The 26,288-nt window shown below is 43.3% G+C and overlaps 1 protein-coding gene and 1 pseudogene across 1 annotated transcript; both read right to left on the bottom strand.

Moving 5' to 3' along the window:
* Nucleotides 1–1,024: 1,024 nt before the first annotated feature.
* On the bottom strand, nucleotides 1,025–8,905 carry LOC109786031 (E3 ubiquitin-protein ligase KEG-like; annotated as a pseudogene).
* A 10,967-nt stretch (nucleotides 8,906–19,872) lies between these two features.
* Nucleotides 19,873–22,271, bottom strand: LOC123494234 (putative disease resistance protein At3g14460). The gene is made up of 2 exons (XM_045229365.2): nucleotides 20,587–22,271; nucleotides 19,873–20,247 (listed from the first exon to the last, which is right to left on the bottom strand). The coding sequence occupies exons 1-2, from the start codon at nucleotides 22,221–22,223 to the stop codon at nucleotides 20,211–20,213; spliced, it is 1,674 nt and encodes a 557-aa protein (XP_045085300.1). The 5' UTR covers nucleotides 22,224–22,271; the 3' UTR covers nucleotides 19,873–20,210.
* Nucleotides 22,272–26,288: the final 4,017 nt, after the last annotated feature.

The following is a 26,288-nucleotide window of genomic DNA, read 5'->3' as shown; positions in this document are numbered from 1 at the left end:
CTGCATCTCGCGTCGCCCGGGCCGCCGTGGACCTCGCGCGCGCCTCCTCCTCCTGCAACCTCACCACCTCCGCCAAAAGTCGCTGGATCTCCACTTTCTGGTCGATCCTCCTCCAGGCAACGCCATCACCAGCACAGATCATCGAAGCCGATCCGGGTCGATCCCCACTTTCTGGTGACCACAGCGCCACCCACAGCCCCGCGCCGAGCGGCGCGGCGCGTCTCGGGGTTGAGAGCCTAGCCGCGAGAGGGGAGTAGTGGGGATCTACGCAGCGAACCGGCGGCAAGAGGTGCGGTGGCGGGGAGGGAAGGGGGGAGGGAGCGAGGGCACTGGCACCACGAGAGTGATCCATGTTGTGAATTTATGATGTAAATTTTCTGAGAACAGCTTCGCAATCTTTGATAGCATTAAAGCTTCATTATCCATATGTTTTCAGGTTTATTCAAATATGCTTGCATTTCTATTTTATTTGAATTATTTTAAAATCACATAAAATTGTGAGTGCACTATTATTGCGTAAAAGCTATTTTGATATTGCATCACATCATTTATTCGGCTTTAGAGTTCGAACCACCTTAAAAAAAATCATCCTCCGCAACTGTGCCCCAATGCGCGCATCTCTGTTCTAGTGACCTTTGCAAGGGATACACCATATCATGATTTCAAGGCTACGAGCGCACCGTTGGAGCAGACGCAACTTAGCAGGAGCTGATTCATGACATGGAGACTCGGGAAGCAATCGATGACCCAGTCCATTTCATCGTCTCTTCCAGGAGACTCTTGCTAAACTAGGTAATAAGGTAACCAACATACTAGCTACGAGAAAAAAAATATAACCAATAAACCCAAACGCAGAAATTGAAAATGTCCAAATTCAAGACATCTCCAATTAGTGGATTAAACCATCCAACTTCATGCCAACACACCATGGATCAGTTCCTACATAATTCCCGCATTTTGGCACAAAAATGCAGACAAATTGTCGCCACATGTCTAAGGATTCAAACTTACGATCAGCATCCAGTAGCGAGAAACAGTAAATAGATTGTACCATCATCACCCAACACACTATATACAAAGAAGCCAGATAAGCTCGTGTGTACAGTACTACGCAGAACTTCACTGAAAGGGAAGCAAGCACAGAAACAGCTTGGCCTTGGGTAGGTCTCTTCTGATCAAAGGATGGCGGTTCATGAGACCGTTTTGGCACGAGATATCTTCATTGAGTTGAATGCCTCGCTGCATAATCAAATTATGACATTACTACGTTATATAGGCAATGCATGACAACACAATTTGGGATTCACTCTTAAGATAAAAATCATATGCTCCATCTGATCATAGATATAAGTAGCTGAGGACATCAACATGGTCTACAAGGTGAAATTTTGACCATCAATTTCTCTGAAGATATATTGTTTCGGATAGAAAGTTCATATATTATGAAATTACCTTCCATGATAAATCTAGCAGTATTGACCTTGTGTTATCTATGGTCAGAGTTATAAAGGTTTAACTATGGACAGCCCTAAAATGAATATTTGTAATCGGAGGGGCCGAGGGAGTATCAAGCTCGTGTATTGACCTGAATAGTATGCACAAGATATTCACCGTATGCATGTTTTAGTATGAGCCTCTATATGATTTATCATGACACGGTAATGGATTCCCGAGTGAGATTTATGCTTACATTAAAATTTCCGACATTGATAGACACAGAGATGGGGATAAGTTTTACCATAATGCGTTCTCAATCTCAACATCTGTCGGGTCCAACTTCAGACCATCTTGAAATGCATCACATGCCTTTTCATAGTTCTGAAGACATGGATTGTAGTGTCATCAGAGGATAAAAAGGGATTGGCCACAGCAGAAGGATTAGCTGTAAACTGTGAAGTTTTATCTCACCTTCAAAAACATTTGGGCCGCCCCTTGCCTGTAACAGGCCTTTGGCCAATCAGGACGTATCATCCTGCACATTTCGGCTGCCTCCAAGGCCTTGTCTCCTTCACCCAAGTTAATCCAGCAAATACTCCTATTTGAATGCAAGGCTACATCTTCAGGATCAAGCTTGGTTGCCTACAATAATTAATCACACTGGAAACTGTCACTTACATACAGGATTGAACTTTTTACTCACGCCTGTACAGACATTGATGGGCAGTCGTATCACTAGAATTAGGTGGTAAACTGGGTGTGGGCTATTGGAGACTCAAAATAAATATATAAAGGATGCAGACTTGGTCAAGTCATCCATTCAAATTATAGCATTATTACTAGTCCAAATAAAACAGGGTATATATTTCAACACACTGGAGTGAGTGGATCATCCAGTCTGACTTGGTGCTATGTACTACTCCCTCCGTCCGGAAATACTTGTCAGAGAAATGGATGTATCTAGACGTATTTTAGTTCTAGATACATCCATTTTTATCCATTTATACGGCAAGTAATTCCAGACGGAGGGATACTCCCTACGCTCCACTAGTTTTGTCCAAAGCAAAAGCTAATTAAGCACTAAGACTAGAAAAATTAATGCTAAATAATCAGACATCTAACCTTTTCTATCATTACAATAAAAGGTTAAGTCACAGAGACAGGCCAAGGGAAATGGAAATACTGTCATAACTAGAGATCTTCCAGACTGTTTTCGGTGAAAAGAAAATAACTAAAATCGTGTTTCCTCGATGGAGAAATGTTCTGAAACAAAGGGAGTCGCAGGAAATTAACCAACTAAGTATTCACTGAAGGCACCAACAGCACATCTAACTTTTGTAGAAGGAATTTAGTGAGTAGACAATAATCATGTCATTTTATTTGTGTTTAATATCTTTTTTTGATTGGCACAATGGAGTTTCGATCACAAACAGACAAATTAAAGTCAACCTTTAAGAGAAGTCAACCTTTAAGAGATGAAACAAATCACAAGGACAATTTCCATATACTCGGTACAAGGTGAGACAAGCCAAGTACAGGTTAGTGAGATTTAGAACCTTGTACAGGAAGATCATTTGCTATGCCTGTTACACAGCGACAATAGCTTCCTGTTTTGGTGTGGCTCTAGCTCTATTATCGAAGGAGGCAGGCCAAGCCACCAAGCTGACACAATGTGAGTAGCAAGAAGGTGTAGCTTGAGAAGAACCAGATAAGATAATATCTCATTTTGATTCATATCGATTATGTTAGATAACAGTCATGGGGAACTTGGAACTATGTCATGCTCCTCATCCCAGGAACACAGGAACAATCTTGTCCTGGCCCTGTGAAAACCTTTCGCAAGTGTACCCCGTTCCTTGATCCCATTCTTCGACCCCATCGGCCCAGGCCTCATTTGGAATAATCTAGGAAATAACAAATCCATGCACCACCCTTGCAACACCCAGTGGACCATGGCTTCCCCTCACGACCATTACCTTTGCTTCTGAAACCAAGACTGTAGCACTTATCCTTTACAGCATATGAACAGATTTACACTGTTAAATTAATATGAATGTGGATGCACCAAAGGAATGAAAATATATTATTTTGATTTTTACAGGGGATGCAAAATTCTGCAAATCATTCAACTAGTTCATAAACCACAATGATACATTAGGAGATTTTTTTTTCTTGCACTGATCAATTTGGAGCTGGTAAAAGAGCATATATAGTAGAACACATACCATGTTGTAGAAATTTATTGCAGAAACATAATCTTTTCTCTTGTATGCCTTGTTTCCTTCTGATTTCAGATAAGCTGGCCCCATTTTGTACAATGGGTCGTCCTGAAACAGGCAGACTCAGAAGATCATGCAAACTGAGACCACCCACTTGAACTGAGACGCCCAAAAGAAAAGTATCAAAGTGATCCTTAGAGCATATGTTATTTCAATATTTTTCAGATTAGTCATTATATGTAAAGTTAAGTGGGAAAAGAAAACACATGGATCCTTCTAGTTAGGAAGACAAACATTTGACACCGTATCTCGTTCCCATTCGGCAACTTTTATCCATAATGCGATCAATACGGATGAATGATTTGGTTCCAGAAAGAAGAAAATAAATGTCTTGATGTGTCAATGGAATAAAACCTTTCAAATGGGTAATAACAAAGTTTGAAGATTAAATGAACTGCAATGTTTTAAGAGAAAAGGCTTATGTCAATTTGATTTCATCCACTCAATCCTATGGTGATATTCCAACTATCCAGTTGGGTTTGGAACAAACATGTGTTTAATCTTTCATATACTTGCTTCGAGTTAGGGATGCATTGAAGATTCTAAAGAATATAAAATGCTCTAGTGCCTTTTGTCTCAAGCAAGTTGGGCTAGGCTGTTCTAGGGCAAGTATTAAGACATGATAATAATCTTAGATATGCCAAAGATCGTCGAATTCATACCTCCTCGTTTGGCACTGATTTGACATACGCAAGTATTCCATCAACACTCCAATCACGCACATATGGAACACGAGATGTTACCGGAAAAAGGATCTCAACATCTTTCCGTCTATTGTTACGTGCAGCAATCTCAATTGGCAGTTGAGCTCCCTGTTAATATAAAGCAAAGACACATTTTATTTGAGGGAATGGGAGATTAACAAATACAAACATGTATAGTATAACAGCTAGTCCGCTACGAAAGACTTCCCCAGTAAATCCAGTCGTTATACATTATAGCTCAAACAGATGTGAAGCACATATAAATATTTCTGCAACAAGCAGTCCATCTGTCGAAAATTAAACATTGCAAAGAACACAAAGCTCACATTTCACTGCACTGAATTCACAATTCCTTCTACTTCCTCTGGTCATCAGACGTAATGCCATTTTGGACATACATGCAGTTGAACTTTTGAAATTTTAACTAAATTTCAAACATGAAAATTATATGTGAAGATTTAGCTCAACATTAACTTCCAAAATATTATAACCAATTAATGATATTAGATTCTACTGTTGCATTACAATAGAAATTTAGTGGTCAAAATTTTATTTTGGACACCTTCTCAATGTCCAAAACAGCAAGTATTTGTGACCAGAGGTCCTTCGTGACATGTTATCTTAGGTATTTCAATGAGAAACCAAAAAAATCAGCATCACAGTTACGAGACAATCTATTTTGCTGTTTATAATATGATAAATGAGTAAAATTTCATCTTTAAGGGAACTCCCACAGATAGACTGACAGATGTTGCATGCAGAATGCCACGGCTTGACATCATTATAACTACGTAAGATTCATAGGTATGGCAATATATTCATTTCCACTCGCAGGCTCACGTGAGTCCCTAATTTGTGACCTACATTGCAGCCGGCCAGGTGCACAACCATGCACACATGACCCACGTACGGTAGCATTACGGCCAGTTTGCTGCTATGTGCCTACTTAGCTTCCCACGCTCATGACAAAGGATAACATAATAGTTACTCCCTCTGTAAACTAATATAAGAGCGTTTAGATTACTAAAGTAGTGATCTAAATGCTCTTATATTAGTTTACGGAGGGAGTACATAAGATCAACCTTTCAACATATGTGCACTACAATCTCAACACAGAATACTCCTTCATATACACAGTATATCTCAAGCGTGACGGTGACATTCCTGTTGCAAATGCACTAAGATGCAACTATCCATTGGAGACCAAATATCAATAGTAACATCCGTTAGTTGAATCAAGAAATAGACAATCTTTCAGAAGTACAGACACCAACAGCACAAACATGAGAAACTAAACCTTACATCATCGCGGACATCAGGATCAGCACCAGCCGCAAGTAAAGGTTTGTAGAAATCAGTTAAACCATCATCTGCAGCGGCTATTAAGGGGGTTAGTGGACCAACACCCTTTACGTCAGCACCCGCCTAATACAGAAGAAATTAAATAAGCATAGTGGAAATAAGTGTGCCATAAATCACACAATCTCAGAGAGCTTACTAGTCACTAAGGAAAAGAAATTCCAACTGGATTAAGGATGTACATTACCTTAATCAGAAGTTTCACACACTTCAGTGAGCGAACATGGATAGCAGCGATCAGAGGCGTATAATGTATGGCCATTGCCTTGTTACACTGTCAAGAGAAACTAAGGAATTAATAGTGTTACACGATGAAAGTTAGCAAGCATGTTGCGAAAATAAATTTTGGTTCGCTTACCAGTCCCAAATAAAACTTATGGCCGAAAAGTTAAATGGTACTCCCTCCGTCCGAGAAAGCTTGTCGCAAGCTTGTCTCTCAAATGGATGTATCTAGCACTAACTTGGTGCTAGATACATCCATTTGAGGGACAATCTTTTTCGGACGGAGGGAATACTAAGATGAACCAAAATAGTTCAGTACTGAGCACTACTTTTGAAAATGTGTCATTTCAATGCTACAAAGCCAATTTATCTAGAAAGAAGAAGATAATAGACAAAACAACAAGTAAAAAACATGTTGCAACAATTATGAGCATATTTTAAATATAGTAGATCAGACAATACCAATAACAGGAAAGGAATTTACATCTGCATGGTGATTCAACAAGGTCTTCACAGCAGCATCATGCTTCCCGATAATAGCAGCATGCAATGGTGTCCCACAGAAAGAAACGGAATTAACATAGCTCCTTTTGAGAGCAAGACTTCTATCATTTCACACATTCCTGAATTAGAAATACAGACTATTAGATATATAAACAGTACAATTCTGATGGTATAGTCGTCTGTATTTCCGTTATCTCTATAATGGAAAGGGGATTAGCCCAGTTCAAAAAAAAACTTACAAGCCATACTCGAATAACAATCGGATGTGTACCAAATGCTAATTCAGATTGAACATCTAATATTGAATCACGCTAGGATCCACGTGCCTGAGACGCTCAATGCAACACCAAAAAAAGTACTAGTACATTAAGACAGGTTAAAAGAACCACATTTAACAGTAAAATGAAAATAATTGTTTAATTCTTACTCATGGAGAACAGCTATTCTAGTCTGAGTTCATTACTACTACTCACAAATGCATAGCACTAGGCCAAATGAAAATAGACACCTTAGAAATAATTAATCTGAATATATAATCTCCATCTGTCCTATAGGATGGAGCTCTTTAATTTTATGGTTTCTGCCTTAAGACTATCAAATTATTAATAACATAACTTCGTTTAGATACAGCACCCGTTTTGACAGAATGTATCAAGACGGAACATGCAGAAATTATCCTATTGGTTTATAGATTTTAACTAATAGTCCCACAAACATCATATTGTTGCAGTGGCACAAACAAGGGAACAATCAGAAAGCCTACGCATTCACTCCATTGACCATGGAAACTTTCTAAATAGCTGAAGAAAAGAACACAAGCATAACTACGTGCAAACTAACTATGAGTCTATGACATGGGGCATTGCTGGTCTTATACTACGTCCAATCCTTTCTACATGTCCTTTTAGAACACGTGCAGTCAAACATTTAGAGGTTTGACCACTAATATGTCGATGTCGATCAAGATTCATCTGTTATTATAAAGGTATAATTTCATCAGTACATATTGATACCATGTTAAAAAAGTAGTAGCCAAAATGAAACTTCGAAAATGCAAAGAAGTCAACAAGAACAAATAAAAAAATAGAGATAGTGGTAAATTTCATAGTCGGCATCCTACCAAAACACGTTGACAAATACTTACATAAGTGGTGACATGTGCACATAACAGTATGAACGAAAAGAAATATGGCATATATAGATGCATGGCGGGAACCTTCTCCAGCTGCCACATGGAGAGCGGTCGCTCCGTGTTCACCAGGCTTTTCTGGATCAGCATCATGATCAAGGAGATACCTCACAATATCCAAATTCCCCCAACCAAGTGCATACATCAGAGGTGTATCACCTATCGAAACCATCAGAATAAGAAGTTGAACAAATCATATGTTCTGATTTCTGAAAGAAGAAAATCCATATTAAGATTATTTGTATTTACTATGAAACATGTCTCTATTGCCTACAATACATCTGAAGGATCCACATAACAATCCACATCTGTATCCTCGCTGGATGTCCCGTGAGCAGAGCACCATATCAGCGCTCACCGGGCCAAACCGAGCCAGAGGACACATCAACACTTGCTGGTGGTTTTTCTTTTTGAATTACGGTAAGCAATCCAAACAATCTAAACACTTGCTGGTGTTTGTTTGAACGTAAGGACTACGCTGGCAAGTGGGTATTTGAAACCCCCTGCAGGTGGGTGGGTTTTCGCCAATTTCCCCCCTAAAATGCAGCAAAATTAAAGCATCCGTGCGTACATAATCATCCTACTGACTGCGCCCCTGGTGAACAGAGCACCTTTGTCGTCAAGGCGGCACCTCAATTTCTAGACACGCTGGGTAATTTTACATTTTGCGAAACGAATGGAGGCCAAGCCGAACAGAGCACCTTTGTCGTCTGCGGCATCGACGTTCACGCCAAGCTGCTCGACGAGGTAGACGTACACCGGCATCCTCCCGTGGCGGGCGGCGGCGTGCAGCGCTCCGGATCCCCCGTCCCTGGCGGCCTCCACCGCCTCCCTGACGCGGCCCTTCCCGCCATCCAGCGCGCTGGCGATGCCTGACGGGGAAAAAATCGCGCCCAAATCAGGATCGAGCACAAACAAACAACCAAGCGGAAAACTAGCACGGGGAGAGGGAGGCGCGGGCGTACTCTTGAAGCGACCGAGGTCGCCGTCGGCCGCCGCCTTGAGGAGGCGCCGCTGCTGCGGGCCTGCAGCTGCAGGGGAGGAAATTAAAGGGGACAAGTTAGGGCCAATGCGGGTAGGAGGCAAGGTCGGGGGGTCGGCGCCGCTTACCGGAGGTGTGGGGCGGCGCCATGGCTGGAGAGGCGGAGGTCGGTAGGGTTTTGGAGGGTTGGGGCGGCGGGAATGGGAGCGCGAGCGCGAGTGGGAAAATGGAGAAGGGGGCGGGGCGGGCGGCGTGTCGATGGGAGGGAGGAAAATGGTGAGGCACACACAAACACGACACGACACAGACAGAAGATCCGGGGCCGCTTTTGTCACAAAATTAATAAGTTGGCCCAAAATTTGGCAAGTCTAAAATTTAGGCCGTCAATTTGGTAGGTGTACTTACAAATGGTGTTTTTTCTTTGCTGGGACAAATGGCCTTTTTTGTGCTAACGACGAATGATTCGTGTCATTCGGTGACAATTCCATGATTCACCACTTCATCTTTTTATTTTTCCGGAGAGGATTCACGAAGACTTCATCGTAACTCAGATGGTGCGCTTGGCGATGATGCGCTACATAAGCGAATCACTGGATGCGGTTAGGACAATATCGTCCACATACAACAACAGGCAGGAGGCGGCTGCATCGTGCGTGAAAAAAAATAACCAGCTTTCAGAGCATGTGGCAATAAAGCCAATGAATGGTCCAGAGAAAGTCGGTGAAGCGAATAAACCATGAACGTGGTACCTGCTTGAGGTTGTAGAGGGACTTTGTTAAGCGACAGATGTGTTCCTGTTTGGAGCATCAATGAAGACGACCGACGGATGGAGCAGGCCTAGGTGGTATGCTAGAAGAATATGATTTTGGAGTCCTCCGATCCATGAGAAACAATGTCACTTGAATCACCAAGGCGCGTGGACAAGCGGGCAACACCAAAACCTTTTTTCTTTTTTTTTGATCAAATGATGGAGTTTGAACTCATGGAGAGTGCGGAAAAGAGCCAAGATAGCAGAGCCACCCGATCAGGATTGGGCGGTGCAACTCGAAACGCGCGAAGGCGCACGGTAGAAAATGCCAGTGTGACATTCGATGAAGAGTAGACGTTTGTACTTGAACCCTCTTACGCTGACATTCGGAGTGCGGAGGGGTAGCGGTAGAAATTATAGAAGCACAGTTTTCTTTTTTGTTGAGGTGGTACAAAAGCACACCTAGGAATGAAGCATGAGCACGCAAGGTTTGTGATAATCGATTCGGAAATTTAGCACTATGGTCCAAAAAGGGAAGAAATAAGAAGCTCCTTCGATTTCCCTTTCTCTGTTGGCTACTAGGCCTCAATGGACCGCGTGTAGGAAGGAGGAAATTAGAAGCTCGTATATCGTCTCTGAACGTAGTAATAGAATCTCTAGCACACCCCTTGTATCATGCCGAACTGTAAAATAACCGCCAGTTTACGGTTTTGCGTGAAAAAAGTGGCCTGAACAGACACCTTATCGGACCGCGGCCTGTAAAAAAATTTGCGGGGCGCAACAAATCTTTGCCCTTCATCTTTAGATACACGGGGTGGGAGGCCGACCCGAGCTTGACCCCTATCGGCGGTGATATTTGGCGGGAGGGACATTTCTGCACGGCAGTTCCCGCTTCCCCTTCCCTTCACCGCCATTGATCTCCCTCCGCCCGCTCCGGACCACCTTCCCCAGCTTTGTATCGCCGCTATGGAAGATTCCCAGCATTCGCCCCTCACCATGGATGTCATCCATGCGCCAACCCCTCCGACAGATCTTGTCGCTGTCCATGTCGCACCCGACGCCGTTCAAGGCTCCACCGCGCAAGCCCACAAGTGGCAGGGCAACGTCGTCGTCCAGGGCTTCGCTCCCGCAACTCCCGCTGGGAAGGCACGCGCACCCGCTGCGAATCGGGTCCGGCCTGCGCTGGTGAAGAAAGGCATAGTTTCGGGTGTGAAACGCAAGAAGGTCACCACAAGAGCTACCCCACCAACACCTCCCCCGATTACCCCGGCAAGAGCTACCCCGAGGATGCCCGCCGCCGCTCCCGAGGTGTTCGGCGAAATGGGCGCAAGGTATGATACTTCGATTTCTTCTAGTTGTTTCACTTTTCACCATTGCACTTGTTCGTGACTTGTTGAGCGAAATTGTAGCAACGGTTTGCATGATGTGACTGCCAAGTTGTGCACTTGTTGGACGACAACGCCATCGACATTGATCAAGCCCTGATCGGTAATTACAGTTGCCATGAGATGGGTGGTGGCGTGCACGGTCACGATGAGGAAGAAGATGAGGTGGAGGAGGTTGAGGAGGGGGTGTTCGACCAAGCGCAAGCAAAAAGTGCGCGCAAGATCGAAGAACTACACACAATTGGAAGACCAAATCTTGATCAAGGCATGCGAATCTTGATGCATGCACCGGCACTGACCAAACTGCCAAGCGGTATTGGCAAAGGATAGAGGATCAGTTCTTCCACATGATGACAAAGTATCCCAACAGGACGCCACACACCTTTAGGTCACTCCAAGGTCGTTGGGACGTGATCAAGCCGATTTGTAGCCATTGGGCTGCTTGCTTGGAGCAAGTCCATAATTCACCTCCAAGTGGTACCGTTGAATCTGATTATGTGAGTTTGTTTTCACGTCCCAAGTTGTGCAAATCATTTGTAGCCGTCAGAGTGGTTTCATAATTTGACAAGTCATTTAAACTAGAGCATTGTTGGAAATTTCTTCAAAATAGCGAGAAGTGAAAGTTGATTGAGAAAGAATCCCCACCGAAGAGAGGTGCACTCACCAAGATGGATGATGATGATGAAGATGATGATGGCCCAAGAAACAATAACAAAGCCCAATGGAAACAAGAAGGCCAAGGACAAGATCAACAGGGAAGCGGAGGCATCAAGCTTGCGGGACAAGATAGATGCCATGGTGCAATCAAATGAGTTGATGGTGGCCAAGACATTGGAGGCAAAGAAGGAGTTGGCCGAGAAGAAGGCACAAGAGAAGCAAGAAAAGTGGCAATTACTCAAGGAAGAGGGGTTGCGCAAGGCCGCCATTGAGGAGAGAAAAGCCCTTGCCGAGGAGAACAAGGCCTTGGCCAAGCTTCTTGCCGAGGAGAACAAGATCATGCCTTTGAACCACAATGACATGGACGACCTCACCAACGAATGGCATGATATGTCAAGGAGAGAGATCTTGAAGAGAAGGATGCTAGCGGTGAAGGGTGATGGCTTCGGTGCCAGTGGGGGAATCGGTGGCGGTGGTGGAGAGCGATGATGTTGATGATGATGGTGGGGGGATCGGTGGCGGTGGTGGAGCGCAATTTTTATGTATATTTCGTGCAAATTTGTCAGAGTTTGTTATAGATTCTTTTTTACCATTTTCTTTGTTCTTAAATGGTAATACCAATGCCTCATATTCATTCTTTCTTTTGTGGGTATCTTTGCTTTATTTTTTATTCCATTTTTTTGTCGATTTTTACTTTTTCTTTATGCGTTTTTTGGATGTTGAGTGTGTGTAAATATATGCACATAGTACTACATGTATACATTATATTAGTGTCTGGAAATTTCACCACTATATGCTTCTTCCTACATATTATAAAAAGTACAATTTTTGTACTAATCTTGACGAAATTTTAGTTTTAAGTTTTTATTGCACTTCTCTCTTATTTAAGGGTAATACAAATGACACTAGTTCATTTCTTCTTTGAAACTTATTTTCTATGTAAATTCTACTAGTATATGTTAGTTCTTGCATAGCTATAAAAAGTGCAATTTATGTGTAAATTATGTGCAAATTTGATCATGATTTAATTTTTCATTCATTTCTTCTTAAAGGGTGGTACCAATGCTACTACTTCATTTTTTTTAGAAAATATTATATTTTTGTTTGTTTAAATAAGTATACACACAAGTATTATACAACATGTGTGTAAATTGTAGTAGAGTACGAAATTGCAATATTATATGTTCTTTGCTTGCATATTACTAAAAGTGCAATTTTAGGGCAAACTTGTGTGCAAATTTTTCCTCTTTTTCTTTTTTCTTAAAGGGTTTCATTCTTCCATAGAAAACTTCATTATTTTGATTTTGATTTTGTTTTTATTTTTATTTTTATTTTATTACACTTTCTTCTTTAGAGGCAATACCATCGTTCCACTATTTATGTTTTTTTTGTTGTGTATAACACATCGTAAAAATGATATATGTATTGTATGCACTAAAAAATTGCGTTGCGTATAGCACATCGTGTTGTCGTTCGGATAATGGTTGTGACGGGTGTTTTGCCTGTGATTAATTACATGCTAATGGCCGGTGCTTAATTCCGGCTGTGCATGCTTGTGTCCCACCCAGGGGATCGATATGTGGGCAGCAAATCGGCTGAAATAAAATTTGTGGTCAGTCGATTGACACAAATTTTGTTTCAGTTGACTGATCTATAGCGTATCGCCCTCTGTGCTCTGGTTTGCTGTCTGTACTCTGCTATTGCCCTCTGCGCTCTGCTTTGCTCCATTACTCTGCTATCGCGGCTCCCGGCGGGTTGCAAAATGGATCGGTGGATGCTTCAGCTTCACCGCACGGCTCCCGGCCACCTCTGGACTCCAACTGCAACCATGAATGGAAGGTTCATTTCAACTGATAGCAGAGTATTTTTGCTAAATATCCACCATGGGTGTAACGAGATATCGGTGATTCTGTTTGCGCAGGCTGATACGAACTTATATCTGAACGAGGACATGAACATGGATATATGATATCTTTATGGTTTAGATATACATACTGAATCGTCTCCCTCTCCTGATTGAGAGTGTGCCTTGATATTTTATTACTTGTTTCTTTTCCCCCGGAACAAGTGCATCCTTGTTTATTTCTTTCTCAGGTTGTTTTGCTGCAAGAGCTTTTCGAACTTTTGAGGACAAGTCCAGCGCCATTAATCAAATTACTGGTGTCAACGATGTTAGAATAAATTCGAGACCACCGTCGATCATCCGAAGACTAAGCAATTACACAAGCATGACATCGAGATTTGTTAACGAGGCTCACCGATATGGCTACATTCCCGGGGCCTGACTACGGGCGCTCCTCCCCGTGACACGTCACAATACCGCACACCGGCCACCCGGGCGCCGGTACACGCCACCGGCTCCCCCTTGCGCGCCTGTGCTATTATGTTGGCATAGGTTAACTAGCCTTGCTATATATGCATGAGAAGCCTAGGATACAAGTGTCATACTAGGACACGACTCCATACCCTGTAAACACAATACAACTCATAGTCTAACTGTAACCTTGTATACTATATTCGACACAACTCTAACAAACTCCACCTTGGCGAATATACTCCACCACCCTGGATTTGTCCATGCGTCAAACTTCCATGTACATTGGGCTTGAGCTTATCCCATGAGTATCGCTGCTACTTCAAAGACTCCATGTGACTCCACCTGCAACTTGTAGTCCCTTCTTTTCTTGACCACAGTCAACACTCGAGCAAAATTAAGTTCCTTGTTACTCTAGTTTGTGCTCCCAACTTTCAGCGTATTCATCCGACGCCATCACACACTGATCACTGACCTGCGTGAAAGTGAACAACTCACATATTGTATGCCACACATAAGAGTTACCTGAACTCAACATCACCGCTCCTTTCTTGACCGCTTATCTGAAACTTGAAAGAATTTCACCATTGCTTGTAGTCATCCCGAGTCAAATTCGCAGTTGTCTCACCACATGTATGACCACCAAAGCCCTGTCCCGTCTTCATGTCCCGTGCGTACTGCACGCCTCGCCGCTATTACCGCGTCGAGCCTCCGCTGTCCTGGTCGAGTCTCAAGGGTCGCGATCCCACACCACTCAACCCCCATTGCAGAGTACCACCGATCATCACTGACTGATGACGAGTTTCATGCTTCCATCAGACCACTGGGCTCCAGTCCGAACTACGTGTCACTCGCTTTTTCCCGCCGAAATAGGCTTCGACTCTCTGTGCACTTACACCGTAGCCCCTCAATCAGCACCGAGTGAAGTCCTCCAGACTCTAGCTCCACCTTCAACATGACTCCATGGTAAATGATCATTCCACCCTCACGCCCCATTGACTTCAATCTCTCATGTGCGCACCGTCTTGAATCAACCTCGCGTCATAGTTTTGTCGAAGCCGCACAAGCCCTCGGGCCTGCGCCACGTGTTTCCACGCCCCAGAAGTCGGTCACCATCCGCATCACGCTCCTATGTCGTCGTCGCCGATCCCACCACCGTCTTCTGTACCAACCGACTCGCGTCGATCCGTCAGACTGTCCAGTCCGACCCAGGCTCCCAAATCATCTTCCGCGAATTTCCATCCATCACATGATAATTCCATCTTACCTGACATGACTTTCCACAACATCTTCAAGCATCCTTGTTGTGCCAATAAATTTTTCACCCTTGTCTGCCATAACCCGAACCTAGCATCTGTTGACACCATGGTTTTTATATACGTACGGCTGACCCATAAAAAATAACACTTAGCACACAATACAACTCATAATCCAACTGTAACCTTGTACACTATATTTAATACAACTCTAACAAACGAAAGGCTTAATGAGATGATCATGAAGTGGCTCCCTGGGCAGAGAATGGCTGTAAGGACGATTGGTGAGTATTAGCTCCTGGGTTGCCTATATTTTTGAACGACTTTGAGAGCCATTTTTGCTCTGACTTCTTTCAGAAAATGTCAGAACATTTTGTAATTCGGAACAGAGGGAGTAGGGAGGAATTTGAGACGGAGAAGAGCAGCAGGAGGCAGGAGACAGGCGAAAATGAGGCCGGTTGCTTATCACTTACACAGGCTGAGCCCAATCACCACACGCAGGTGGGTCAGTTCCATATATTGGCCTTCCTGGTTCGAGTGTTCTGTACCCTCGAAACAGAGCTGGCCCAGCTAGATTTGACCCATCAGTGCTCTTGTTTATTGATGCACCAGGAGCTGGGGGCATGACAACGCTGTTGCAGCAAACTGATTTGTTCTTTGTATGAGGCTAGTTTGGTACGTACACGTGTAGGTACATACTTATCTTGGTTGACTTCATTAAGCATCCTTGGTAACGTGTCTCGATCTGAGATGGTCAGTACGGAAAAGTGAAGTGCTAATTAAGTTCGAGCAAACCTGTTTAATTCGCTCGTTAACTTAATAAACATTCGTTCTACTTTGCGCGAGTTTTTCTGGTCAATGGAAGAAAGACAAATGTGCTTAGTGAAGGATTCGGTTCCATTCTTGCTACTTTACAACTTAGGTCACACACTTATATCCAATTCAGGTGATTCAGTTTGTACTCAGCAAGTTATTCAGAACTATCAGGATTCATGATAAATAGCAGTGTTCTGGTCACGCAACACAAAAATGAAGGATTCATGATCCTACTAATGGCTTCTACCATTAGTAGTCACCAAGTTATTCAGAACTCAAACTGACATCAACAACTTATTCAGAACTCAAACCGGTAGACTTAACAAGAGATCGAACTTACATAAAACACTTCTGACATAATAAGCAACTGTATAGCATGCATATTCTGACTAAATTTTCAACAGAATCAACAGATCAACTGGTTATACTCGGCAATAATACCCAGAAACAGAGACAAGGTTCGCCAACTGACATCTGCCAGGAAAACCCACTAGTTATACTCTGCTCGAGCATATATAACCTATGGGACAAAAAACCTGGCGCATCAATCAATCCGCCCTGCCAATCAAGAAGTCTGTACATAAAAGCAGTACAGCAGAAAAGCAGCAATCAAAACTAAGATTACAACGGCTGATAGGTATTAGCCGCACTAGCTAGGACCACCCCCTTCACGAACCTGGCATGCACCAGATGGAATTTGAGCTACATGAGAAAAAGCAGTGATCAGAAAGTTTGGAGTAGTAGAATACAAATGAGACTACAGGCTGCAATGGCAATTTAGTCATGATGGAGTGTTTGAGATAGTTTTGTTAGTCCTTCGAATTATTTGGAACTATTGCTATGGGTGTAACATTCTTTTTTGAGGAACTCGGGTGTAACATTCAGAGACGATGATTTTTTGAAAACTCAAGTACGGCATATATGTAATATAATTTATCATCAAAATGTTTCTCCATAGACATGTTTATTCGTCACAAGGAGGGTGCAACAAATTATGGGTTCACTCGATAAAAGACTTGATGTAAACACACGTACCTTGTTTTCATAGGCTTCTCTTGCTTCTTTGATATCAAGAAGCTGCCTCTTTTCACGGGCTGCTCTATTCCCTTCAAATTTTGACAGTCCTCAATCAAGACATTTTGTATTTCTGAAAGGTCATCTGCTTCACCAATGGACACAAGGCCGCGACAATACCGAATCTCTAATTCCTGGAGTGATGAGAGAGTACTGCTCCAAAGGTGCCCCGGAATGGATCTTATATGGCTATCCCAGCCTATTTTTAATGAAACGAGGGATTGAAGTTTTTCTAGGCGGCTGGGGACAAATGAAGAAAGTATGATAAGTAACTCATGACATCTGCAGAACGGATTTTTTTTTTTACAGAAGCACATCTAGGAATGAAGCGAGAGCGCGACAATATATTCAGAAATTTAGCACTATGGTCCAAAAAGGGAAAAATAAGAAGCTCCTTCGATTTCCATTTCTCTGTTGGGCTTGGGTCTCAATGGGAACAGGCGGTGGCATGTCGATCGCCCACCTCCTCTCCCTCTACTATATCGCCGTATGTGCTCTGCTTTGATTTCTGTCATTCTGCTATCGGCCCATGTGCTCTGCTTTGCTCTATTACTCTGTTATCGCGGCTCCTCGCGGGTAGCAAAACGGATCGGTGGATGCTTCACCTCACGTCCACCGCTGGACTGCCACCGCAACCACGGATGGAGCGTTCATTTCAACCGGCAGCAACAATTGCCTTCCAACCGCTGCAATGTACTCCCTCTGTAAACTAATATAAGAGCATTTAGATCACTATTTTAGTGAGTTAAACGCTCTTACATTAGTTTACAGAGGGAGTACGTTGCAGCTGCCAAACATGCGAATGCTAAACTGTTGCTGATGCAGTGATGCTGTTTGAGACGCCCACTGGCTTTTCGCTTCCTCATATTTGCGCATCGCTCATTAGCCGGCCAAATTCCATCGAGGTTGCTGATGTCCTTCCTGAATAGTGTAGCCTGTACGTGAATGCATGCACGCCCAAAAACTAATTTTGCTAAATGTCCAGCGTGTCTGTAACAAGATTGATTTCTAGTAATTCAGTTCGCGCAGGCTGAAACTTTTTAACAACTTGATGTGCCGCCAGCCTGCTAAATGAAGAGCAGTACTAAGGTGTGTTGCAGTGCTGTCAATGTATATCATATTACCTAATTCATGAACTTAAATCTGAATTGCAGTACTATCATACGAATGAGGAGTCGAGGACAGAACATGGGTATCTGATATCTTTATGGTTGAGAATGATATGCCTACTGAATTTTCCCCCTCTCCTGTTTGAGAAATGTGACATGGTATTTTGTTAATTTGTTTCTTTTTGCCCTCTGAACATGTCCACCCTGCTTTATTTCTTTATCAGGTTCTTTCGCTAAAACAGTTTCTAACTTTTGAGGACAAATCCAGCGGCATTAATCAGAGTACTGGCGATGCAGAGGCCGGGGGTCATCCTCCTTTTCTAAAAAAAAAGTAAAAAAAAATCAGAGTACTGGTGTCAACGAAGGCTTACTCAGATGATCGTGAAGTGCCCCGCTGGTCAGAGAATGGCTGTTGGAAAGCCTGAATATAAAGAAACCATTGAAGAAAGATTAGTGAGTATAAGTTCCTGGTTTGCCTATACAGTTAACAACTTTGATCGCCATTTTTGCTGTGACTTCTTTCAGAAATAACCTGCCTATATACTCCAACTGTGATGGAGGTAATGTGGGGCATACAGAATTGCATGCCAAGTTTAGTGCCTAGAGAAAAATCACAGCTGACTGAAGAGGACAGCCTCCCGATGAGTCCAGGACTGCAAATCGTCTTGAGTCGTTATGGCTGTGATGTCAAACCAGAGATGGTGAGTTAACTAATTCATTTAGAATCCTTCATTTTCACATCGAAGTTCTGTATGCAACTTCTATCGAAAAATCATCCATCACATCTTCGCTTTAGTGATGAAGCAATCCTCTTAATTTGATTTGTTTCCAGGCCAATGGGAAAATTGTTCAGTTGTCTGCCACCTTATTGGCGTGTGATTCTGTTGAGATTGATAATTCTACGGTCTTGCGCGATGCAGGTGATCTCATTATGGATGTGTCTGGCATCAACTTTGAGGATTTGAGCTTACTGAAAATTGCAACAGCTCTGAAGACGGTATGGTGGCCTGAAGAAGCTGGCGATTCTTGTGTGGTAAATTGTAGGAACTATTTTGTGTATGTGTTCCCAGCTGCATGGTGTGCATTTCTTGGAAACTTGTCACTCATTTAAATGTCCGAAGCATGTTTCTTTCAGATTTCAAAAGATGAGGTATTAAAGTTGGTTAATGATGGAGATATATATGAAGTTATGATGAATAAGCATGCTTCTTTGAGAGTCTACAAAGATATGGTGTAAACTCATGATGTGAAGCATATGAAGCTGAACAAGCGGAATTTCTCGCAAGAAAAATATAAACCATAGGCTCACAGCTGTGAGCTGAAATTATTGCAGCCAACTAATTTTTTCTTAGTCTGAAGTTTGAACTCTGAAGAGAGTTTTTGATACACATGCTGGTTGATGTAACACATGCTGATCTTGGTTGACTTCATTACGTACGCATCTTTGGTAAGCGAGTCTCGGTCTGAGATTGTCAGTGCGGAAAAGTGAAGTGCTAATTTAGTTCAGCAAACCTGTTTCGTTCGCTCATTAACTTATAAAACATTTTTTCTACTTTCTTTGAGTTTTTCTGGTCAATGTAAAAGTGACAAATGTGCTTTGTGAAGGATTTGGTGCCACTCTTGCTAGTTAAAAATTCAGGTGATTCATTGTGTAGTCACCAAGTTATTCAGAACTAGCAGGATTCATGATAAATGGCAGTGTTCTGGTCAACTCAACACAAAATGAAGGATTCATGATCTACTAATGACATCTACCATTAGCAGTCACCAAATTATTCAGAAGTAAAACAGACATCAACAAGTTATTCAGAACTAAAACTGTAGACTTAACAAGAGATGAAACATGAAAAATACTTCTGAGTTCTGACATAGTAAATAACTGTATAACATTGCATATTCTGACTAAATTTTCAACAAAATGAACTGACCACCGGTTATACTCAGCAACAATACTTAGAAACAGGGAAAAGGTTCGCGATTCGACATCGGTCAGGAAAACCCACTAGTTATACTCTGCTCGAGCATAACCTATGGGACAAAAAACCTGGCGCATCAGTCAATCCGTCCTGCCAATCAAGTCTGTACATAAAAGCAGTACAGCACAAAGCAACAATCAAAAACAAGATTACAGAAGCTAAGAGGTATTAGCCGCACTAGCTAGCACCACCCCCTTCATCAATCCCCCGTGGGCATGCACCAGACCGATTTTGAGCTACATGAGAAAAAACATTGATCAGAAAGTGGACTGAGTAGTAGAGAAAACAAACGAGACTACATGCTGCAACGATAATTAACAATTTGTCAAAAGGCTTTAGAACATTTAGAGACAACAGGTGTTTTTGGAAACTCGGTTACCACGTATGGTTATCAGAAAAATGTCGCCCCATAGACGTGTTTAATTGTACTCCCTCCGTTCTGATTTACTCGTCGTGGTTTTAGTTCAAATTTAAACTAAAACCACGACGAGTAAATTGGAACGGAGGGAGTACGTAAGAAGGGTTCATCAAAGTATGAGTGCACTCGGCAAAAGAGTTGGTGTAAACACACGTACCTTGTTTTCACAGGCTGCTCTTTCTTCTTGGCTATGAAGAAGCTGCCTCTTTTCAGAGGCTGCTCTATTCCCTTCAAATTTCGACAGTCCTCAATCCACACATTTTGTATTTCTGAAATGTCATCTGCTCCACCAATGGACACAAGGTCCCAACAAAAGTGAATCTGTAATTCCTGGAGCGATGAGAGAGTACTGCTCCAAAGGTGGCCTGGAATGGATCTTATATGCGAACACCATGATAGTTTTAGTGAAACTAAGGATTGAAGGTTTTCTAGGCCGCTGGTAATAAATGAAGAGATATCTCCACATGAATACAAGTGGAGACTTTGGAGTGACGATGGTAACACCAATCCCGCCCAGTTGATTTTATGGCAGCTAGAAACTTTCAAATCCTTCAGAGAAGAAAAATCCCCAAACCTTTCACCATGCATGGACAAACTCATACAGTCGGCAAATGTAATGCTCTCAATGGCAGGTAGATATTCTTTTTCTAGGAGGCCATCAATGGTGGACAGTTTATCGCACCAGCTGATGGTTAGGGAAGTAAGGTTGGTGAAGACATGTCCAGATTGCCCAATAGATGTAAGAGATCCACCTTTAATATGCAATTCCTGTAGAGCAGGAAGATTCCACATTTGTAGTTGGATGGACGTGAGACTGCTGCCTGTCAGGAAAAAGTTGGTGAGAGAGCAGCATTGGATATTGTCCGTGAGATTCCCACAGCTACCATCTAGCATGAGCTTCTTGAGAGAGGGGGCAGTCAAACTCTCGGAGTTTATTTTTCCACAATTCAGCAGCTTGAATATTTCAAGGCAACGAAAATCCCCAAATCGTTCAGTCGGTACAGATACTAAGTACCGACAGTTCATAAGTGCAATTCTCTTGATGACTGGTAGATAAGTTGGGTGGAGAAGCTGTTTGAGACTTGATAAACGGCAGCACCCATCAATGATTAGATCTGTCAGGGACGAGAAACCAGTGCTGCCATTAAGTATCCTATTCCTGAGTCGATCACAATGAAGAAATGAAACGGATGTTAAGCTTGGCAGGCTTTGTGGCTCAAACCAGCTTGGACGAGAAACACCTGGGTAACCCTCAAGGACAAGAGACTTGGTACTAGCAGGAGGTTGTAGATCTGCAAGGACTTCTATCTTGTTTTCCTCGCTGAATTTTGTACTCCATTTTCCCCATTGCAGCGTCACCTTGTCAAAACAATCCTTATTCTTTAGATTGGCATCTGCTGAATGATACTTGCTTAGCTTGTAAACATTATTTATCACCAAATGTCCACGAAGTTGCTTCACATTCTTTATGAACCTACATCCTAGTCCAAACTTATCTTCGGCTGCATCAATATTTACTCCATAATATTCTTCTGGAAATCCTCTAATATTTGGACCATATTTAAATCCCTGTGATTCAAATCTCCATAAGTTGATCAACCTATTGAAGTCACTAGGCAAGCTTTCAACCTGGCATTTCTTGACACATAAAACCTGTAAATTATGGAGCCTACAGAATGCTGTAGGAAAACTGGTGACATAACAAGATCTAGATATCTCAAGGTACCGAAGATGCTTCAGTTTGCCAATGCTAGCTGGTAACTCATTCAAAGACGCACAAACAATCACATTCATACGCAGAAGTTCATTGCACCAATCTTCAACCAAACGAGCTGGGGTTTTTTTATTCGAAAAGGTGTGACGACACCCCGGTGCCCTGGCACCTGGTTATCGCGTCCGTCGAATGAGTTAAAGATTCGTGCCGTGTAGCTTTCAGGTGCAGACGCTTGTACACTACTAGTGTGATTAGCAGGCTTTGTCAGGGAGACAAATAGCGACGGGAGGAGAGAGGCATGGCAGGAATAGGCTCTGCAGTTATAGGTCTGTCAGCGACGGGAGGAGAGAGGCATGGCAGGAATCTGGCTGGAAAAGATATTGCTGTCCACGGATGGTGTTCATTGAAGTGACAGCAGAGAGAGAACGATGCATGCGCACAGTGGCATGACAAGATATCCCCTTGCGCACAGCCTGCATCCCTTCTTTTCATTTGTCACCATTGTGAGCTTTCTTGGTCACCGGAGAGAGTAGGGTCCGGTGTGGTTCTTCCTAGCAGACAACGCCGCCGGCGGGGGAGTTCTATACAGTGTGAAGGGCAACTTGCAGCCTGGCATTGCAATCCACCTACAAGGGGAGGCATCGTCGTCTGCTTCTTCATCAGCGTCGACGGAGAGATCTCATGTTCTTCGTAAGCGGCCAGTGGTGGTAAGATTTCTTGTTCTCAGATGATATATCCGACATCCAATTACTCTGCATCTCCCTCTGCATCTAACACGCGTGTGGTCTGCACAGTGCACCGGTACGGGGTGCATCTTTTGCGCGCGTGCTATTACGGCCAGGTATGCTGCCGCACAGATATCATCTCGAAGAAACAGCGCGCCGGAGGTGAACGCGGTTGGGGAAGTAACACACCTGATGATGGATGGATTGGCCTTTCTAGGGAAGGGACCAAGACCGGACTCCATTGTCCATCCACCCAATGCACGAAATTGCACCTGCTCTCGTCCTATACGGCATATAATAGCATGATTTCTTTGTTCAGTACAGATAGTAAAGCGAACAGAGAGGCGAAAATTAGATTCTTGGTGAAAGAGTAATGAACCTTATGCGGACACCCCAGAAATCGCCTGCTTACCATGCTTCCTTGGAACGCCACGTAACGGTGCGCAGGCTGATGGCATTTGCAGAAGATCAAACGGTCCTCATCTTCCCCGTTCCATGCTTTGTCTCTGATCCAGCGAGGGTATCCGTCCTGTGACACATCATAAGCAAATAAAGAGCGGTCAGATCCAAAACGAAATACCAAACCAAAAGCAGACCCGATTTAGATGTTGTTAGTGGATATGTGTGGATGAAATACCTCGATAGGGTAGTAGATATGCTCATCGGGGTCGCTGTAGTCGCCGCCGCCGTGGAGCCAAGAGTTGCTGTCTCCACTGCTACTATTAGTGTTCGGCCACGACGGCATCCTGCAACTTTCAGATCCACTTACAGACTACTATTCGATTGGGAGACGCAATGGATTGTGGCACTCGTTCGTCTTGCAATGGGAACCCGTCAAGCGACACATCTTATAATGAGGAGGGCCTGCGTGGTGGGGTGTGTGGGGGGTGGGGTGGGGGGGGGGGGGGGTGGGGCGGGTGGGTGTGTGGGTGGGAGTTAGGGGTGGCACGGGAGGGGAGAGATACGGAGGGTGGGGGTGATGTTGTGGCAGGGGGGCATCTCGATGATGTTGATCGACATAGGCTTTGAGTGGGCTGCCGATTCAGATATATTGTGAAACAAACACAAGGATCCATACCGCAAATTGTGGTAAATCCCACAAACCTCAAACAAACACGGTGGCACACCCTAAATAAAATCAGTGGTATGTGATGTACTGCGGTCATGCAATATTGTAAAGCATATGCTTTGTGAGAACACACATATTATTATTTAGCTTACATTTATGATTTTTTTTGGACAAAAAGTCATAAGCCGATCCAAATATGAGACTCTAACCTATCGCATATACTAATTAACAGCGGCATCAACATGACAACATTTTGATTGACTAACCACATACATGGGCGGAGGAGCGAGCGGGTGGACTACCCCAACGAAGCCACCCATCAGTAGCCTAACGCAACGGCATCGATATCAATCTGACTATCGCCGGTGGGCAAGGGATTATCACAAACTCACGAACGCCAACAATCGGATCAATCGAGAGCATCGCAACTGAGTTCAGATCGAATCGGTGAAGGTGACGGCGATGTGGTTGGATAGTCAATATATGTTTACCATGACCGTTTACCATGACCGTTCAAGAGATACCCGTTTACCATGACTGTTCAATGGACACCAACAGACTGGTGCCACTAGCCACATGATGATATCAACATCTGGGCAGTGATCTTCAACCAACCGAAACCACTAGTATATGCTGACGACAATTCCGTCAACCGTATTTCGGGCCAACATGGATATCATTCACCCTGTTTAAATTATCTCAATCATAGATGGTAGAAAGTATGAGTACCTATTGTTAAAAACATCACACATGACTTGATAGCTAGTTCCTTATGGTCACCAGTTCTCGGAGTGATTCCTCAACAACCCGAAATCAGAGATGCAAATATGTACCATGACAAATGTTTCCCACGTTGAGATGTGCACTACATGGCAAAAGTGTGAACCAAATAGAATCGGCGAGAGGTTGCTAAAGACTACTGACACTGAACATACAACAAGACATATAAACACGTCAGTCACCTCACAATCCATGGTTATTGCCATCAACATACTACTAGGAAAAGGCCCACTAATGGCGCACCTAATTTGGCCATTAATGACGCATTAGTGGTGCGCCATTAGTAGCACGCCATTAGTATATTTTACTAATGGCGCACCACTGGTGCGCCATTAGTATCTGGTATACTAATGGCGCATCCCAGATGCGCCATTAGTATATACAACAGTGCGCCATTAGTATGCCTCCCAGGGGGCCATGTATACCCAGGTGCTTTGGCATACTAATGGCGCACAACAACAGGATGCGCCATTAGTAACTTCGGCATACTAATGGCGCACTGTTTAGTGATGCGCCATTAGTATCCTTTGGCATACTAATGGCGCACCGTGATGCGCCATTAGTATGAATATTAGGTTTTTTTTTTAATTTTCTGTTTTTTGCACAGGTTACAAAATGTATAATTGGACAAAATATAGACAGCACACATCAACAACAGATTCATCGAATGCAATAGAAGATTAGTCTCTGAATACAATTCAGAATTTTAGTCTCCGAATACAATTCATCATATTAGTCTCCGAATTGAAAAGACCGAACAAAGATAGAACATTATATTACAAGTCTCGAGACCGCGAGTTTGTCTTCACATTACAAGTCGATATCGATCATCTAAACTACCATCACATAGAAGAGAGCTGCGGTCATCACGATGAAACTCGTCTTCATCCGGTTCCTCCAACGCTCCCTCCCCTCTCCCGCTAGATAGCGGGCGTATCTAGATTCGGCCTCGGCCCTAGTGGCGTACCCTTTGTAACTGTTACCGCTGAATCGGTGAACCTGTCTCCGACACTCCTCCCAGTCGTCGTAGACTCCGGGAACCTTACCCTTGTACACGACATACCACGGCATCGCTATGCAGTAGCCAAACGAAACTTTAGTACCAATTCACAGACAATACATAAGCAATATATAAGTATGCAACAGAACGATCGGAAGAGAAAAGCAAGACATTAATAGCATCGATTACATCTAAGTTGAACGACTCTCGAAACCAAAGAGACATACTACAAGTTCATTAAAGTTTAATTACAACATGAGCCAATCGATGTTTCAGAACTAGACACAGCATCACTGCTTTCGACTCGACTCAAGGGACCGGAGCGTGGATGAAGCCGCCATCTATCGTGGGAGTCATGAAACAACGGGCGTTGTCAGCCTGCATTTGTAGGATTGTGTCGATGTCACTGTTGGACGGTTGATTTCTGAGGTAGAACTGCCCCGAGGTACGAAGGACATCTTGATGGATGATTTCCGCAAACTCCGACTGGATGCGAAAGAATTCTTGTCTGATGTCCGCGTCCTGGATTGCCGACACGCTCGCGGCCCAATCTTTGAGTCTACTCGGTAGC

This window comes from Aegilops tauschii, chromosome 5 (assembly GCF_002575655.3).
Source record: "Aegilops tauschii subsp. strangulata cultivar AL8/78 chromosome 5, Aet v6.0, whole genome shotgun sequence".
Taxonomy (NCBI): Eukaryota; Viridiplantae; Streptophyta; class Magnoliopsida; order Poales; family Poaceae; genus Aegilops; species Aegilops tauschii.
Note: the sequence above shows the minus strand (reverse complement) of the source record. Positions and strands in the feature narration are given on the sequence as shown.